The 17,863-nt window shown below is 38.4% G+C and overlaps 1 protein-coding gene across 1 annotated transcript in view; it reads left to right on the top strand.

Annotated features, from left to right (window-relative positions):
* IFT88 (intraflagellar transport 88) overlaps nt 1-15,397 on the top strand; it is a 1,839,004-nt gene extending 1,823,607 nt beyond the window's left edge. The window contains exon 26 of the mRNA XM_044073191.1: nt 14,807-15,397. Coding sequence (XP_043929126.1) covers nt 14,807-14,928 — 122 coding nt within the window. The 3' untranslated portion in view covers nt 14,929-15,397. The remainder of the gene's footprint in view (nt 1-14,806) is intronic.
* Nucleotides 15,398-17,863: the final 2,466 nt, after the last annotated feature.

Genomic DNA, 17,863 nt, shown 5'->3' with positions numbered 1-17,863 from the left:
GGGGAACACTAATGGAAGACACCACGCACGCGGCAGAGGTGGTCTGCAAAACCAAGGGTCTAGAGATTCCTTCTCTGACAGACCCTACCAGGCCTTTTGAAAGGAGGCTTGATTGTCCCCCTCTGGTGGCAATCTGGGGTCACTTATCACTGTACCAGGAAGTCTGGCTAGATATCACAAAAGGCACTTGGGTGCAGAGAATTATTTCCAGAGGTTATACAATTCCCTTTTCTCTTCCACCTCCATTCTCCCAAAAGTTTCCACCCAATCATTGGAAAGCAGCAGCACTAGAAATACAAAGGCTGCTAGAAAAAAGTGTCATCAAAGAAGTCCCACCAGACCAGAAAGGATCCGGAACTTACTCAAAATTCTTTTTTGTGCCAAAGAAAACAGGGGACTGGAGACCAATTCTGGATCTCAACAAATTGAACAAATCAGTTCGACATTCAAAGTTTCAGATGGTCACAGTTCAGTCCATAGTACGTTTTCTAGGCAAGGATGATAGGATATGCTCGATAGACCTTCAAGATGCAGACTATCACATAAAAATGAACAGGTGGTCTAGAAGGTTCTTACACTTCCAGCTGGAATCCAGTCATTACCAGTTCAGAACTCTGCCCTTTGGTCTCACCACAACCCCCAGGGTGTTAACCAAATGCATGGCAGTGGTAGCAGCTCACTTGAGATTCCAGGTATTTCTGTATTTAGAAGACTGACTCATTACCCCTCTGACCAGGCATCTACTCATGATAGCAAGAAACAAGGTACTCCAAACCTGCTCTATTCTGGGGATCACAGTAAGCTACAGCAAATCTCAGTTGCTTCCATCACAAACACTGGAATTCATAGGAGCACATTTAAATACAATATCTGTGACAGCCTCACTTCTCATAAACAGAGTTCAAACTTTGAGATTCCAAGTTGGAAAAATTATTCATAACATGAAAATTTCAGCTCGACTAATTCTTCAAACCTTTGGGTCAATGTCAGCAGCCATAATTCTGGTTCCCCTGCAAGATATCATGTGAGACTTCTCCAGTGGATGCTAGCATCCCAATGGTCAAGTCTTTATCAGCAGATGTCAGCTCAAATAAGGATGACACAGACATGCAAGAAGTACCTTTGGTGGTGGAATAAGGTCAGACCAGCTTTTACAAGGCTGTCTGTCCATTCTCCCCCAGCCCAAAGTCATATTGACCACAGATGCTTCCCAGTTTGGGTGGGGGGCACTTCCTGGGGGAAACAGTCCAAGGCACTTGGTCCCCCCTGGAGATAAGAGCAATGCTCTTAGCATTGCAAGCTTTTCAGGATGCTCTACCTGTGGGAACAGTTGCAATCCAAACGGACAATATGTTAGTCATTTGTTCCATCAACAAGCAAGGAGGAACCAGGTCATATCCTTTGTGTCAAGGAGCCCTCAGATTGTGGCAATGGGTGATCTTATTCAACCACTTTCTGATGACAGTGCACATTCCAGGGAAGTCCAATGTGATAGCAAACAAATTGAGCAGGTCCTTTCTTCTACCTCACTAGTGGTCCCGAAACAAAAAAGTGACAGAGGCGATTTTCAGTCAATGGGGCCAGTCTTGCTGCAACCTTTTTATGTCTCCCCTGAACAACAAATGCAGCAGCTTCTTTGCCCTATTCCCCCCCCAAAGGGGGAATCATCAAGGAAAGCTCTGCTCCACAATTGGCCCTCTGGTCTTATCTATGCTTATCCACCAACACCATTGATTCCCAAATTCCTACAGAAAGCCACAAGTTTGAAGAGCAAAATCTACCTCATTCCACCTTACTGGCCTTGACAGGTATGGTTCCTCTTCTGTTGGCCTCATCTAATTTACTTATCATGAATTCTGGATCCAGTTCCAGACCTCCTGTCTCACCTGACTGGCATGGTTCACCTGGATATATCAAAGCTAAAACTGACAGCATGGTTTCTTCACATCCGTTGATAGGCAGGCAAACTATGGTCTCATCTCCTATCCATCATATACTTTTGTCTTCCCATAAAGCTTCCACTAAGAAAAATCTGCAAGACTAAGTGGAAGGTGTTTGTTTGTTGGGTGCATCAAAAAGTATCGATCCCTTCTCAGCCCCTATGCAAAGTTTATTAGAATCATTTTTGGCAGAAATTTCTAATGATGGAACTAGCTTCTCTACCATTAAAGTTCAATTGGCAGCCATCTCTAACTTTCATGTAGGAGTTGACAATTTTTCTCTAGCTTCCGCTAAGATATGCAAGTCCTTTCTAAGAGGTACTATTTTACTTAGACCACCTTACAAAGAGCCTACTCCTCCATGGGATTTGAACCTTGTCTTATTAGCCTTAATCCATTTCCCCCTTCAAACTAGCTGCAAAATGTGATCTTAAATTTTTAACCTGAAAGACCTTATTTCTAGTGGCTATTACCTCTGCCAGGAGAATTTCAGAACTCCAAGTGTTGTCCTGTAAATCTCCTTATTTGGTTTTCCATAAGGATAGGGTGACATTAAGAACCAACCATACCTTCCTTCCAAAGGTGGTGTCAGACTTCGGTATCAATCAGTCTGTTAACATGCCTGTTGTCTTCACCAGATTTGAAAACAAAGGTGAATGAATACATGTTACATTTACTAGACATTCATAGACAATTGTTTCTACTTACACAGAACAAAAGACATTGGAAAATCTGATCAATTATTCATATCTTTTGCAGATAAATTGGGCAAGTGTGTTGCAAAAGTGACTTTGGCAAGATGGATTACGAACTACATAGCCTTTATCTATAGTAAATCAGGTATGCCATTATCAAACATTTTGAAAGCTCACACTGCAAGATCTATGGCAACCTCATCAGTAATTTTATCCAACCATTTCATGGATGACATATGCGCAGCTACTCCTTGGGCTAATCCTCATACTTTTAGTACTCATTAAAAATTGGATCTGGTCACAAGGGGAGGAGCAGCCTTTGGTTCAACTGTGCTCAGGAATATCCTTCCTTAGAGTCCACCTGGGATATAAGGTAGCTGGGGACTCTGTCCCAGAGGTTGAAGAATGAATGAAAATTGACAACATCAGATAAAGAAGTTATGTACTTAGCATAACGTTCCATCTGTGTTGTGCATTTTCATTCTTCCTCAACTTCCTACCCTCCAACCCCTGACCTTTGTCATCCTAGACTTCTGGAAGAATTAGATGCTATTAAGACATCAGTGCGTCTTCTCTGGGGCTCCAGATACTGGTTTCCTTTGTTAGGAATATTATTCAGATAGTTGTTATTTATGTCTTTTAGCAAACAAGATCTGAGGTGTATTAAGGGTTGGTGCATTATGGTTAGGGAGGAGCTTGAGAGTTTTCATTTGGCCACGAGCTATAGTATTCACTGAATCAGATCCAAGATCAGATACATACCCAATGGTTGAGGAAGAATGAAAATGGACAACACAGATGGAACATTATGGTAAGTACATAATTTTTTTATATAGGCATAAATCCATATGTTACACACTGGATAGCCAGCTGGTTCTCAGATAGGGTGCAGGAAGTTAGGATAAGGTAGACCACTTCTACAAAGAGGCCGGTCACTAGCGGAATCCCTCAGGATTATGTGCTGGGCCTGCCTCTTTTTGACATCTGTTTCTCAGAAGTCAGGGCCAATGTTAAGGGCCTCTGGCTGATCAAGTTTACAGATGACTGCAAACTACAAGCAGTCATAGGATCCTCCTAAGAAACTAACATCCTATAGAAAGAACTAACAAAGACAAGTGACTGGTGCTAAAGCCATGGCTTAGTACTCTGTGCCAATAAATACATTATAGTAACCTATGGGAAGTCAGCCACCCTTTGAAGTTACCTCATCAATAATGCACCCCTAAGAGTAGAGCCAGTCATCAGGGATTTCGGTATGTATGTAGATAGTAACCTGTTTTTCGACCAAGATGTGTCTCAAGTAGTAAGGAAATCATTCTGTGTTGCTCATCATATAAGCAATGGCATGGCATCTAGATCCAAGGGCATTGTTCCATTGTATATGGCTCTCTTCAAGCCCATCATTGAGTACAATGCCACCCTTCAGTATGTACCTGACCAGGCACTTGCAACTACTGGAATGTCCACAGAGGTTACTCACAAAAAGAATACAGGAGGTAAACCGCATATCCTATTCAGATCACATCAAAGCCCTATCTCTATACTCCATTTCCTACAGACAGTTGAGAGGCAATCTGTGCCTGGCATACAAGGCATCCTTGGATCCCAGTCTGATGGACCTTTTGCATGTCTGCAAAATAAATAGTATCAGAACTGGTTCCCTATCAGAGGAGCAAATGCTGAAAATAGCGAATGCTCTTCTTTCGAACTGTAAAGTTCAAAAGCGGAGAATGCCGAAGTCACAGAACAATGATTTTTCCCGGGGAAAAAATTGCTGGGCCGTTCTCAGGACTTCGCTGTTTTCTCCACTGTGGTACAATCCCAGAGTTGGTATATTTAAGTTGGGGAGGGCGAAGCCCCCCACTTTATTTTGTTTGTATATTTTTTTTGGGGGGATCAGCAAATTTTTTCCCTGAGAAAAAATTTGCTGATCCTTGACTTTGACATTTTTGGCTTTCAAATGTTATAGTTCGACAGAATAGCAGTTGCTGTTCTAATATAGGTGCTCAGAATTACTTGATCCTGGGATTTAAACTTTGTTTGTGATATAAATAGGACACATTGGAAGAACAGGTATGTGTTTCAGAGAACACTCCTTCTTCGGAACAGGCTTTCCATCCATGTGAAGCAGAGCTTTTCCATGGCCCTGTTCAAAAGAAACCTAGATCATACTATTGTATATTATGTTTTGGCAATTCAAATGCAATGTGTTAACCTGATAATAATTGTGGCAACCTACCACTGGACCAGTAATCAAAGAACCTCAATCCTCACCACTGGCAACAGTGGGGGACATTCACTGGGAGGATAACAGATGCACACACAGTATTTCCAGATGCAGCTCTCTGCATCAAGTGCAATTTCCCTTAAGGGCACACAGAGACCACAATCAGTCCGTGACTGGTTTCTCCCTCTTCCTACAGATCCCCAATAAGACTCCCCACTAGCACAGCTATAGAGTTGAGATCTCAGCTAAGTAACTAAACTAAGACGTCCAGCACCCTCTCTGTGCAACCAGTGCTTCAGGTCCCTGCCCAAGTAGCTTACACACACACACACACACACACACACACACACACACACACACACACACACACACACACCTATCACAGGTTTACTAGCTATACCTCCTTCTGCCCAGATTATAAGGTAGTTACCACTGCCAACAGTCACTCCTGCCAGCTACCTTAAGGCCCTTAACAAAGAATGATCAGTTTTTCTGTGTAATGTTAATATTAATGCAAATGGTAGTTTGACCAAGAGCAAGGCTGTTAGGAGTTGCCCACACAGTGTCAACAATACTAAATACCAATTCATAGTGACATCATAGTTCAAAATCACAGGAAATATTTAAAGCAACTCTGAAGGACAGTCTCATGCAAATAAAGAAAAATAATATCTAAACTAAGCTTCACTATATTCCTGACTTAATCTAAGAGAATTATACTATTCCCTAGTTAACTTAATTAGAGCAAGGCAGATGATGTGGTGAATGGTTCTTGTTAGGTCCAAGACAAAATGCAGAATGCTCTGTCTCAGTGAGAGACTTCCCAAAATAATATCTAAAATATTACTGCTGGGATAGCTTGCAGAATTACATAATTTCTAGTCATCTTGACTTCTAGTTCCCAGGCAAAACCCCCATTTCTGGCAGCATTTAACATCTACTTGAAAAATACATAGACAAGGGCTTTTGCTCAGATCTTTGGAAGGTGCTGGAAGTCATAAAACAGTTGCATTCTTTCATGCTTCCAGAGTAGCAATTAGTTCACCCCAATAACAATACAGAAAGCTTCATAATAAAAGCTGTGTGTCTTTGGCTACATTGAAACCTGAGAAATAGCTTCTTTATGACCTAGCCCATAAAGTGATTTAATTTCACATATTTTTCTAAAGTTTGCTGGACTGAGGTTAACCCTCCAGTTTCCTCTGTTAACATATACATGTAAACAGTTACAATACTGTGTGTACATGTCTGTTCTCTTCCAGTAGAGCACACTGTGGATACATTTTAAGCACAAGCACTATAAAAATACCTTTCCAGCACAAACATCTGTACAAAGCAGTTTGATATACACATGTCATGCAGTTCTAATACATTTGTAACACAATCATCTTGTATAAATTAGTTTGATATTCATAAATGGCATATAAATATTTACAGAATTCCAGCTAGCTGTTCTGGCAGCACCTCCTTTTGTCACAATAATAAATTAAAAAAATCTATACAAAAAGTGTTATTAGAATAAGGAATATGATTAGAGTATTTCACTACTGAGGATTTCAGTGGTACACGTTAGACAACAGTAGAATTGCAGTGTTTCATTGCATTCCTAAAATTCACAAACGTTTGATTAATCCTTCTGGCCATCCCATCGCCTCTACTAAGGGCACTTTTTTTTCTTTTTTTTTTTTACAAAAGGTAGGTTATATTATTAATCATTCTTTAAAGTAAAAAAGTGATCTGCTTGCCATCTTCTATTAAAGATTTACTAGATTTGCTTAAAAGCTTAATGACAGATATGTTTGGGTTTCATTGGCTGTACAGAGATTATTAATTACTATTATGTATGTTAATGGTAACAACAAAACATACAAACAAAACCTGGACCAGTGAATGGGCAATCAGAAATACACCCCAGGTCTATCACCTATCTCTCTACTGGACAGAGGCAGCCTGTAAATCTTGCCCTGGATTACATATACTCCTTAAAATAAACTGTAAGGCTCATAAACGTGTGGGATACAATTGGGATGCTTGGCTAGGCTTGTAAAAGCCACAGTGGTTGTTAATCTAGTAATAACCAGTGAGCATTAAATTGCTAGAAACATTTTTTTTTACTTTAAATATTATCAACAAGTACATGGAGTGGCTATTGGGGCAAGTGAGTTTTCTTCTTTTTCCACCCTAGTTTTAGGATAGTGGGATCGTTACTTTATATCTAAGGCAAACTTTTTTTTTTCCAGAGTAGCATTGTACATAACGTTTGTTGATGATCTCTTTTTCATCTGGTGAGGTACTAGGAACGAATGTGACTCTTTTGTTAGAGTCAAATTGAACTGTTACCTTTTTGAAGTTCTCAGTAGGTAACATTGGATTAAAGGTTAACTTTTTGGACATTGCGTTAACTAATGCATTCTGTAACAAAATGTATCCATCAATCTACAACACTTTTTCCCATTTTTTGCACATGTGGTCAGGTTGTCTCAGCAACACTGACAATCATCTAGAGCCAATGTTCACACTGCCAGGTGAATAACCCTGCCATTGTTGTTCTTCCATACCACAAACACACACCCACACAAATTCACACCTGTGGCCAGTTAAAGTGTCCAGTCCACTTACTGCAAGACTTTGGAATGTGGGAGGAAACCAGAACACCAGAAGTAAATCCACACAAATGGAGAGAGGACATGCAAACTCCACATAGAAGACACCAACCCAAGAATCAAACTAGAGGACCTCTTGCTGTGAGGTGACAATGCTACCCACTGCACCACTCTGCTGCTGTGCCACTCACTCAGCAGCAAATTTATAGGATGGGTACCTTTATTAATAGTTATGACCCACTATAAAAGTAATCATTTATGAAGTGTAACATCCCTAGGGGCAGATGATTTGTGCCTCCAGTTTTACTACATAAGAGGACAATTAAAAAAAATGGTATTGTAATTGCCATGTTTACCAATAAGAATTTAATACAGATACTTTACCCAAGGCTGCTACTGACATTATTGCTTTGTGGCCAGAATGTTATCCACTGATACTTTTCTACCGGTTAAAGTGTGGAAATTGTGTTAACAGACAAAATATTTGCTCTACTGCTTTTTGTTTAGACATGTCTTTAGACACTGAATGCATTAGGAATGTTATCATTAACAAGTAGAATATGTTATGAGGTAATTCTCAACTTATCAGAGTTGTAGGGGTTTTCACAAGTTTGTGCACAGGTAAGGATTTAATCTTAAAAATACGCTACAGCAAATAGAATGAGAAGTGGTCAAGAAGACATTTGGACTGCAGGTTAGAGACTGCCTTCCCTGTCAGAGATTGATATATTGGACAGTACAGTGGTGCAGCGGTAGCATTGTTGCCTCACAGCAAGAGGTTCTCCAGTTCAATTCTCAGCTGGAGTGCCTTCTTTGTGGAGTCTGCATGTCCTCCCTGCATTTGTGTGGGTTTTCTCTGGGTACTCCAGTTTCCTCCCATGTTGCAAAGACATGCATTTGGAGCGTTTCTCCCTGGGCCTCCACTGAAAATTGGCTTTGTTCCAAATCAGACTTTCCCAGTAAACAAATGTTAAATAAATGAATAAGATATCAGAGATATAGGCAAAGAGAAAGGGATAAGGGGATCCTAAATGAAACACCTGCTCTGGTAGCGTTTTTAGTTGAATCTAGAACAGAAGCTGCTGTTAAAAAGGGATATTTAGTAAGGTATATAAAATATTACATAATAACTATAGGAATCAATCAGAGGTGGTTAGAAAGGATTGGGAAGAGAGACTGGATAAGCAATTCACAAGGAAAAAAATGGGAGGAAATATGTACGGCTCCAACATATGCAGCAAAGTCTAGAAGATTTAGGATTTTAGCGTGAAAGTATTTGCATAGGTATTTTTGTATATTAACGCATACTCCAAATAATTTTTCTTCAGGTTGATGCCAAATGTTGAGTGTCATAGGGAAGAAAGAGGTAATTGGGAACATATTTTTTGCAAGTGTAATGAGTTTGAAAACTTAAAAAATTCCCTACGGAGTACTCTATCAGAAATATTGGGTGAGCAAATGTGTGTAACTAAGGAAATGATTAGGGGTGGGAAGTTGGCATAGTGGTTGGGGTGTTAGCCTTGCAGACACAAGGTGCAGGATTTGATTCTCACATGGGGTAATTGGCTGGGCATAAAATGGCCCACAAGTGCTGTTAGCCTAGTACTAATCTATGAACCTATTATTTTGAGCTGGGATACAGGATCTGAATTGCCACAACATAAGGCATTTAATTCTGATGGCTGCCAAAAAAAGCAATTACTAGAAAATGAAAATCAAAGCCTAAGCCTACTGTATTTGAAGTAGTGAATATTGTAACAGAGATAAAGGAACTTGGACTGGAATATTTAAAAAAGGTAGGAGCAAATTACATAGAAAAAAAGGGAAATTGTGGGAATGATACAAGCAGAATAATGTTTTGAAGGAGGAGTGGAGTAAGGCTTAAGGAAAAGTAGGAATTGGGAGGGTGGCCTAATGGTTAAGGTGTTTGCCTTACAAACACAAGGTGCAGGGTTTGAGTCTCACAAGGGATAATTGTCTAGGCTTAAAATGGCTTGCAAGAGCAGTTAGCCTAGTACTAATCTATGAACCTATGAATTGATCAATTTATGTAATGTTGGGTCGATGATAATTGCATAAAAGAATATATGTGATGTATAATGTTTGTAACTGCAAAAATGCTAACATAGTTTGTTTTCTTTTAAGTTAATGTATTTTTTTATGGTTTAAGTGGCGGATTTCACTTCACCCGCTGTACAAGTAGGAAGTGATACTTCAGAAAAGGCAGTTTAGTAAAGCATACTTCTGCAAGCAATTTATATCCTAAGCCAGCAAAACAAAACAGCATTCAATCTTAAGTGCAAATGATGTCAGTTTCTTGCAAGTGGACTCTGGATAGAGGTGTGTTTTTAAACATTTTGAAATTTTAGGGCTGCCTCTAGATAGTTTTGCTTGTTATAAAACTGTCAAGTTAAATTCTGTTCTGTTTTGCTCTAAGTTGCCTCATCTTGTAATAATAACAGCAGGTGCGTTTTCAGTTCCTTGGAGTCAAGGTCTCATCTGTGCCATCCCTCCAACCTCTTTGATACCAAATGTTCTAAAGGTAGAAGAAAGAAAGAAAATAATTCTGATCTCATAGATAAATACTAGGTTAGTTGCCCTTGTAGGCCATTTAAGCATAGCCAATTTTCATTTCAAAGGTGAGAATCAAACCTTCTTTTTTATGTTTGTGAGGTAAACGCCTTGACAATTATACCAACCCAGAAACCTCAGCAGCAAGCTTCTTTCCCAGCAAGTCTGCCACTGTAACATCAGGGCTCTTAATGGTATGGAGAAGCTTAAATGAATCTGTGACACTTATTCCTTGATGAGATTGTATCTATTTTGAAAGTGGCTAAAAGACAAAAAGCAGAGACTATTGTTTTTTGTCACAGTGCACAAGATTTTCCATCACATGTAAAAACATGACAATTGATGTTTGTTTTTTTCCTTCCTATGTAGTTGTCCAAACAGCTTGAAGCTCATTTTAGTGAACCACTGTGTAATTAAGTGACTTGACTAGACTCGCACAGTGGGCATTGCAGTTGGATTGTGGATTTAAAAGGGTCCAAGGACCACCCTTGTCATCTGGCCACAAAAGAATAAATAACATCCTAGTTGAATCAAACCCAATATACAGGATGATGTCTCTGAACACAGCTTATACCCATCTTCCTGTTTGCTGAACTGCCAGACAGTAAAACAGGCAATGTTTATATTTTTCAAGTATTGCAGTGGCTGGTATCATTGTTCAAGAAAAGACTAGTTTATTCACCAGTTAAAATATACCTTTCAGCTATAGCTGCCTGTTTACCTGTAGAGATTTGTTTAACTTCAAGCATAGTTGTTGAACAGTTGCTAAAGAGTGTTTTACATTTATGATCTCTTATACATCCAGTGTCTCCATCTTAGACTCTAAATTGTGCTCTGGAGAAGGTGATGTTCTTAAATCTAACAGTTTTTCAGTCTTGGAAGACTAGTAAAAACCTTTCATAGAAGCATTCTCCGTCTCCTTGACTGCACACTCCACTGAAGATAAGCTGTTATATATCATATAATTTAGACAGGAATTAGGATTCCCATTTTTCAACTCTCCAGTGCCTTTCATTAAAGGCAATGTCCTCTGGTTCCTAAGTAAGTCTATTCTTTTGAGCCAGGTAAGATAAGACCTAGGGAAGAAGGATATAACATTTCCTTTTACTGATGCCTCTCTTTTGAGGGTCTGTATTACAAGACTGAAACTTTAGGTAGTTGAATACCTAATGCTCGATCTATAAATATCGAAACCTAAAAAACACGAACGTCCACTTCCACACAGGGAAAGAATTCGCTTGGCCGTATTAAAAAAAAAAAAACTTTTAAACCCAAACCCCCCAATGGGGGGGGGTGCTGTGCCACCCCCCAACTAAATATACCAACTCTGAGACTGCTCTACATTAGAGAAAACGGCAAATTCCACATAACGATCAAGCAAATGTTTTTCCCTGATAAAAAATTCGCAGAAGTGGCTGTTCGCAGTGTTCAGCTTTCACTATTTATGGATCGAGCTTTAGGTATTCGACTACCTAAAGTTTCGATCTTGTGATATAGACCCTCTTTTGACATATCAGCACCAAGATAACATGGTAGAGGAGTGTCCTTCCAGGAGTGACTGCTTTGAAATACAAACTGAATGATGACACCTGGTGGTAGGAGTTATTCGCTATATCTTGGATTGCTAACAACATCTTTAGATGTGGATTTACAACAAGGTGGTACACAGCAGCCTTTCACATAGGTCTGATGTGTATTGTATAACGTCTATTAGGCAGGATGAGCAACTGTTTTTTTTTAATGAAGGAGAAGCATGATCAGCTATGAGTTAACTGGATCATGGTCAAAGTAGCTGATTATGTTGTTTTCTAAGTACTACAAAGTATTTTCTGGGGAGGTTTGGGGTCTACTGTTCCATGTCTTCAGCTACCATATTTTTTAAATAATGTATATGCACAGAGTTTCTTTGAAGTAGCTATATGGCCATTCATTCACACTTTCTAAAAACATTGCTGGCTGGCTGTCCAGTACAGTTTTACAGACAATGTTAATAGGTAATCAGCTTTATAGACTTGTGACCTACACTGCTTTGTAATCTTCTAATTGAGATGTAAGCACCCTGCAACAGTGATCCTTATGATCTACATAATGTAGTTGTGTGATAACTTACAATAACAGTTGGTATACTGGTAAATGGGATCTTTGTTGCCAGACAGGTTAACTCCCTCTGGTCCCCACCCAAGGGTACTTGGTGTGTATGGGATCTGGCAACCATTACACTTCTTCTTGCACCTTTTTTCCTACTCTACCTTTTCCTCAGTACTGTTGATGGTTCACATAGTGTATGTGTACTAGTTGTGGTATTATATTCTTTAAGTACTCAAAGCACTCAAATACTTTCTTACAATGTTGCATCTCTTTATATGTGAAATGTTTTGTTTTGCTTATGTGCTTAGCTCTTACCTTCTGTTTGCATGTTTTTTTCTCTGCTACAATAACATTTGTTGATGCAGTTTGTGTGCCTGTTTTTCCTGAGCACCAAAGGAAATGAAGTAGTACCTCAAGTTGTTGTTCTCTTTCATAGCTGAACAGCTCTCCAATGGCCATTACTCAAAATTGCATTCTCACATGCTCAGGTGCCTTCTGGTTTTTGAAGAATCTGACTGATGTCCACTTCCTTCAGACATTCTAGTTCCGATAATATGAATCCTACATCAGTGATCTTATTATTTGCACATCCACTGATTTGGTGAGCTATCACACAAATATGACTTTCATTAGTACCATCCTCCATTTCCTTTTGCAGCAATAAGGTTCACTATTTTGTCTGAACCCAAGATCAGTGAGATGAAAAGTAACAGTATGCATCCTTTCTGAATATAATATCATCAATATGTGAGATAACAAGAGAGCTTCAAATAGTGGACAACCTGTTGCTGACAGGCTGTGTTTATTGTATGCTGTTCTATGTGTTGGTATTACATATTGTAAAATACTATTTTGTAGTTCTACATTTATTTTCTTGTGCTGTGATTTTGAACTTATGTTTAATGTTTCTTTTTTTACTGTAAAGTGTTTGCTCTAATCAGTATATTTTTAGATTTTAATTCCTTGTAGGTTTTTTGGTGCAGTTTACCATCACATTAGAAAGAAATGATAAAACTAAACTGCAGTTCAAACTATATTTTCAGAATATTCATGTTGCTTGAGAGAGTTTGAGCTCAGGGAAGGAATGGATTACTTTAGTTTTCAGGTTGTAAGAATGGGACTTTGGTAAGGAAATATACAAGAGCAATAGATATGGCATCCAGCCTGATGTTATTTAACAGTTTATCGTTATGATACATGCATCTGGCAAAAGTTCTTTCTGTATTATGCCTAGAAGGGCACACTTTTCCTGAAGAAATAAACTAACATTTCTTAATAACATGTGCCAGATTCCACAGAGTTTGAGACTCCATATCTTAGTTCCTCAGTTACACCTTGCAGGTATGTTTGTCTATCTATTTAATGATTTTTTATTTGCTATACCATTCAAGTGTCACTTGAAAAAGTTCAGCAAAGGGCTATGCTGGATGTGTCCTGCTATGATGGAGCTTCTCAGCCATAAGGTGCCTCCACTTATTGATGCCTGGATAGAAACACTGTGTGAACCTCTAGTCACATACTACATTTCAGTTGTAAAACAACTTTCAGGTGACAGGCATGTCCAGAAGTGTCAGTGGGATGCAGGCCCCTACATAGAATATAACTGCTTCCCCTTATCCAGGAAAGAGTAGGTGTGTTAGTAGTAATGGGAATTTCTTTCCCAAGTTTATGTGAAAGTAATATATATAAACCAAAGTATTTCCATTGTAAGAGAGAAAGGCAGGTACATAATCCTGTATGTCATAAGGCCTTTTAATTACCATTTAATTCTCTTAAGGGCCAACAGTACATTAGTAGTCATTTGCTTCTCATTGCTGTGGTAAGAGCTGGTGGGTAGCTAGTTATATTATTTCATTCATTGGCACTTTTGTCTGAGCAACTACAGAGAGGAAACAGTTTTTCCTTCAAATGTAATACAACTATTCTAGTAGTTCCTTATGAAGCATTTGCAAATACGACAGACAGTTGGAAAACGTCTGCATCTTCAGTAAGTACTAAGGTGCAGATTAACAGGCCAGAAGCAGTAATAGTTTTGTTGTAGTTAGCATGCACATTCTCATACACTTCTTACACCTTGTGTCTGTGGTTGCCAGTAATAAAATATGTATAAGATATGTTAAAGCAAAATACAGTTCCTTTTGGGACACAAGTTTTCTTTGTGTTCATGTACATCTGCCTGCCTCTTCATTTGATACTCTTGTCTGATTTATATCTGTCTGGCTGCTCTTGCTGGAGTATCTGGTCATGGGTACACTACAGGTGCTCCATGAGTCAGAAGTAATACAGGATTTCGAGGTAAGTTCTGTCTAATGGGGTGTATAGCTTGCATTGTCCTAACTTATGATTGGAAGAATAGTTCTACATGGGGATAAGTTGCAAGCCACAGATATTAGGGTTGGTAACTACTGCCTGATTTCATGTTTGGAAACTCCAGTGTTACCACTGATATTCTGCACTACCTGGGCAGTCCTGATTTCTCTCATTTCTTTTTGTCTCATGCTTTACCTAGATAATCAGTACTAATAGCTTTGTAATAGTATCATACATTGAAGTGTTCAGTCTTAGAAGGAATGTTAATATGACAAGTGTTATTTTTCTCGTCACCACCCAGATTACAAATGATGTTGCTCCTTAGACAATTCCTTGTCTTCTGTTAATTTTTCCTGTTTCTTTGTACTGTAGATGCCTCTTATGCGGATCCATTGGGCCCACAAATTGAAAGACCAAAAACTGCTGCCAAGAAACGTGCTGAAGAAGATGATTTTGCAGATGAAGAGTTGGGGGATGATTTGCTTCCAGATTAAGCATTTTTGCTCACTTAAAAGTTGCATAAACTTCATGTTGCAAAACATATACTTCAAAGTAATTTATTTCAGCACCTCATTTGTGATGCAGTTTATTTACAAAAATGTTATTAAATTGTATTTTTTAAACACTACTGCATGGAAATTAATGTGCTATTTTGGAATAATGGCCTACACCCACTAAGTCGGAACACAAGGCATACCCAAAAGCTTTAATCACCTAAGAAGGGCTGTAATCTCATGATATCACATTCATGTGGTGTATCTCATTTCACTTGTGAAATGGGTAATTTTTGTACATTTTATACATTGTATGCATCTTTTAATATGTTACTTCCAGCTAGTCCATTGTGCTAAGCCCAAGTGATATCTAGTTTGAAGAAATGATATTTATCCTGTAGTTGTGTAATATTTATGTACTCTGTATATTTTGTTTGTATATGTAATAACATTAAATTGTGTTTACTGAGTGATTTTATTGTACAATTTTAATATATTTTTGGTGTGTTTGAATATTTAAATATCACTAGTCTGAAGAATCCTTTATACAGGCATAAACCTATTAAAGAAAAAATCTAGCTTTTACCTGATTTAAAGTATTCTTTTTTGTTTCATAATATAATGTTTGGTACCTAATTTCTGATGATAGCCATTCAGCTCTATATGTAGCTAAGTAAAATACAGGTGTGTGTGTGTGTGTGTGTGTGTGTGTGTGTGTGTGTGTGTGTGTGTGTGTGTGTGTGTGTGTGTGTGTGTGTGTGTGTGTGTGTGTGTGTGTGTGTGTGTGTGTGTGTGTATGCCCGCGTGCGTGTCTGTGAATATGTGCACATATGTACATAGAACTTTTTCTGACAGATGAAGGCCTTTCTCAGCAATTTTTATGAAGGTCCAATCTGGCCATGAAAAAGACTGAACTCTTTACCTTCCTCATTTCTTTTCCTACAACTGAGAGAGTCAGAAATCAAGAGTGCAGGCATTAGTTCTCCAAGATTTATTATTTATTTTTGTAAAATCAGTGCAAATGCTTAGTCTTTGTCCCTGTTTATTGACATGTTTTCATTTTTATAGATTATAAACTGTATTTTTCAGTAGCATGTATCTCAACCTCTTCGAGCAAGAAATATGGACAAAGCCATAAATAATGGGGGGGGGGGCAAAAATAAGGACAGTTTTTAAATATTGCTCTTACAAACTTAGAAAGTTGATAGAACAAAAGGTTTTGCGTTAGCATGAATTTTCTGAAGGGTATGAAGTCTAAAACTCAAATGTATTTCATTATTTTCTGACATCAGTCCTCAATTATTTGCCAGTGATTTGCCAGAAAACAGCAATTTTATGAGAAACCAACCAAAAATTTGAGGCAAAAATCCAGACATTCTGGACATTATGCTTCGTAGTCTACAACATCGCAATGACATGTTTGCATGAATGTACCTGTGGACAGGACATGGTGCCACAAAATAAGCAGCAGATGTATATGTACTGTCATGCTGATTGTCATTTCAAGTAAGATAGTTCCCTTACTAATTGTTTTAATGATAAAACAAGATATTACAAACCTAAGGCCAAGTAGGAGTGCTTAGGTCATCAATGTAGGCTTCAAAGAAAGTCTGGAGAAAGGTCATCATTATCATCTTAGAACTGTTATTGACATATGAAGAAGTCCCAGTCCTGGGATCATTGAACTAGGTCTTGTTGCAGTCCTGTTGTTGAGCATTTGCTGCTGAAGAGTTTGTCAGGTGGCGCTTCATTGACAAGATCAACAAAGAAGAGTTTCCTTTTTTGTGCACTGTTTCTGGTTATAGGAGGTTAATTATGAAGCTCTGAAGTAATCTTATATTGGCTTATACACATTCTGATCTTGACACACGATGCAAACACTTCTGCTCAAATTTTTTTTAAACCTCTTATCAAGTTTGGCTATGCTGAAATGTAGTACTATCTAATACAGTGATGGCAAACCTATGACACACTTGTTAAAGATGATACATGCCATGATGGCTTGGGTGACATGTCAGCGATCACTAACACCCGAGTTACTAAAGACACTGCTTTTGCATTCATTGCTCACGTGAAGTGCACTGAATTATTTTGGGTTTGGCATTTCAAAAGCTCCATCACTGATCTAATATGTGCTTTTGGGATAGATACCAGCTTCCTCCATTTCCCATTCTCAATCAGTGTCATCAGCAGTAGTCTCAAAGCTTCATTCAAGCAAAACAAATTTACTAGGCATAGCTTAAAAAAAGTCACATCCATTTGCTTAACTACCTGAGGATTGTTTCTTCAAGTAAATAGTTTTAAGCTCCGTAGATCCCGTTTTGGCATCCTGAAAGCCTACAAGAGCAGCAGAGAGGACAAAGAGAGACTTTTTGATTGAATATTTACTTGCTCCTAGTTAATCTTACTACACTTTGTTCTGCCATTTGTTTGCCTTAATTTCAACTACATTTATTGTATTTTAGCTATATACTCAAGTGTGCTAGCCTGTACTGTGATTTAAGTGTTTGTTTGCCTATCATTGCCTTTGTTGAGCATATTCTAGTGTGCACTGTGCTTTTTTGCTGTATTTGTCCTTACTAAGTGTATTTCCCATTTACCTGTAAAAAAGCATAATATTTTGAATATTTACTTGCTCCTAGTTAATCTTACTACACTTTGTTCTGCCATTTGTTTGCCTTAATTTCAACTACATTTATTGTATTTTAGCTATATACTAAAGTGTGCTAGCCTGTACTGTGATTTAAGTGTTTGTTTGCCTATCATTGCCTTTGTTGAGCCTATTCTAGTGTGCACTGTGCTTTTTTGCTGTATTTGTCCTTACTAAGTGTATTTCCCATTTACCTGTAAAAAAGCAAAACAAACACAAAAATCTAGCTTGTTTGCTTGTCTTCCCACTTTTTTCCAAACTAGAATAGTCCATTTACAGATTTTG

The sequence above is a fragment of the Protopterus annectens genome, chromosome 5.part1 (genome assembly GCF_019279795.1).
Source record: "Protopterus annectens isolate FY-2018-M chromosome 5.part1, PAN1.0, whole genome shotgun sequence".
NCBI lineage: Eukaryota > Metazoa > Chordata > Ceratodontiformes > Protopteridae > Protopterus > Protopterus annectens.
The sequence above is the reverse complement of the archived record's forward strand: the minus strand, read 5'-3'. Positions and strand labels throughout refer to the sequence as shown.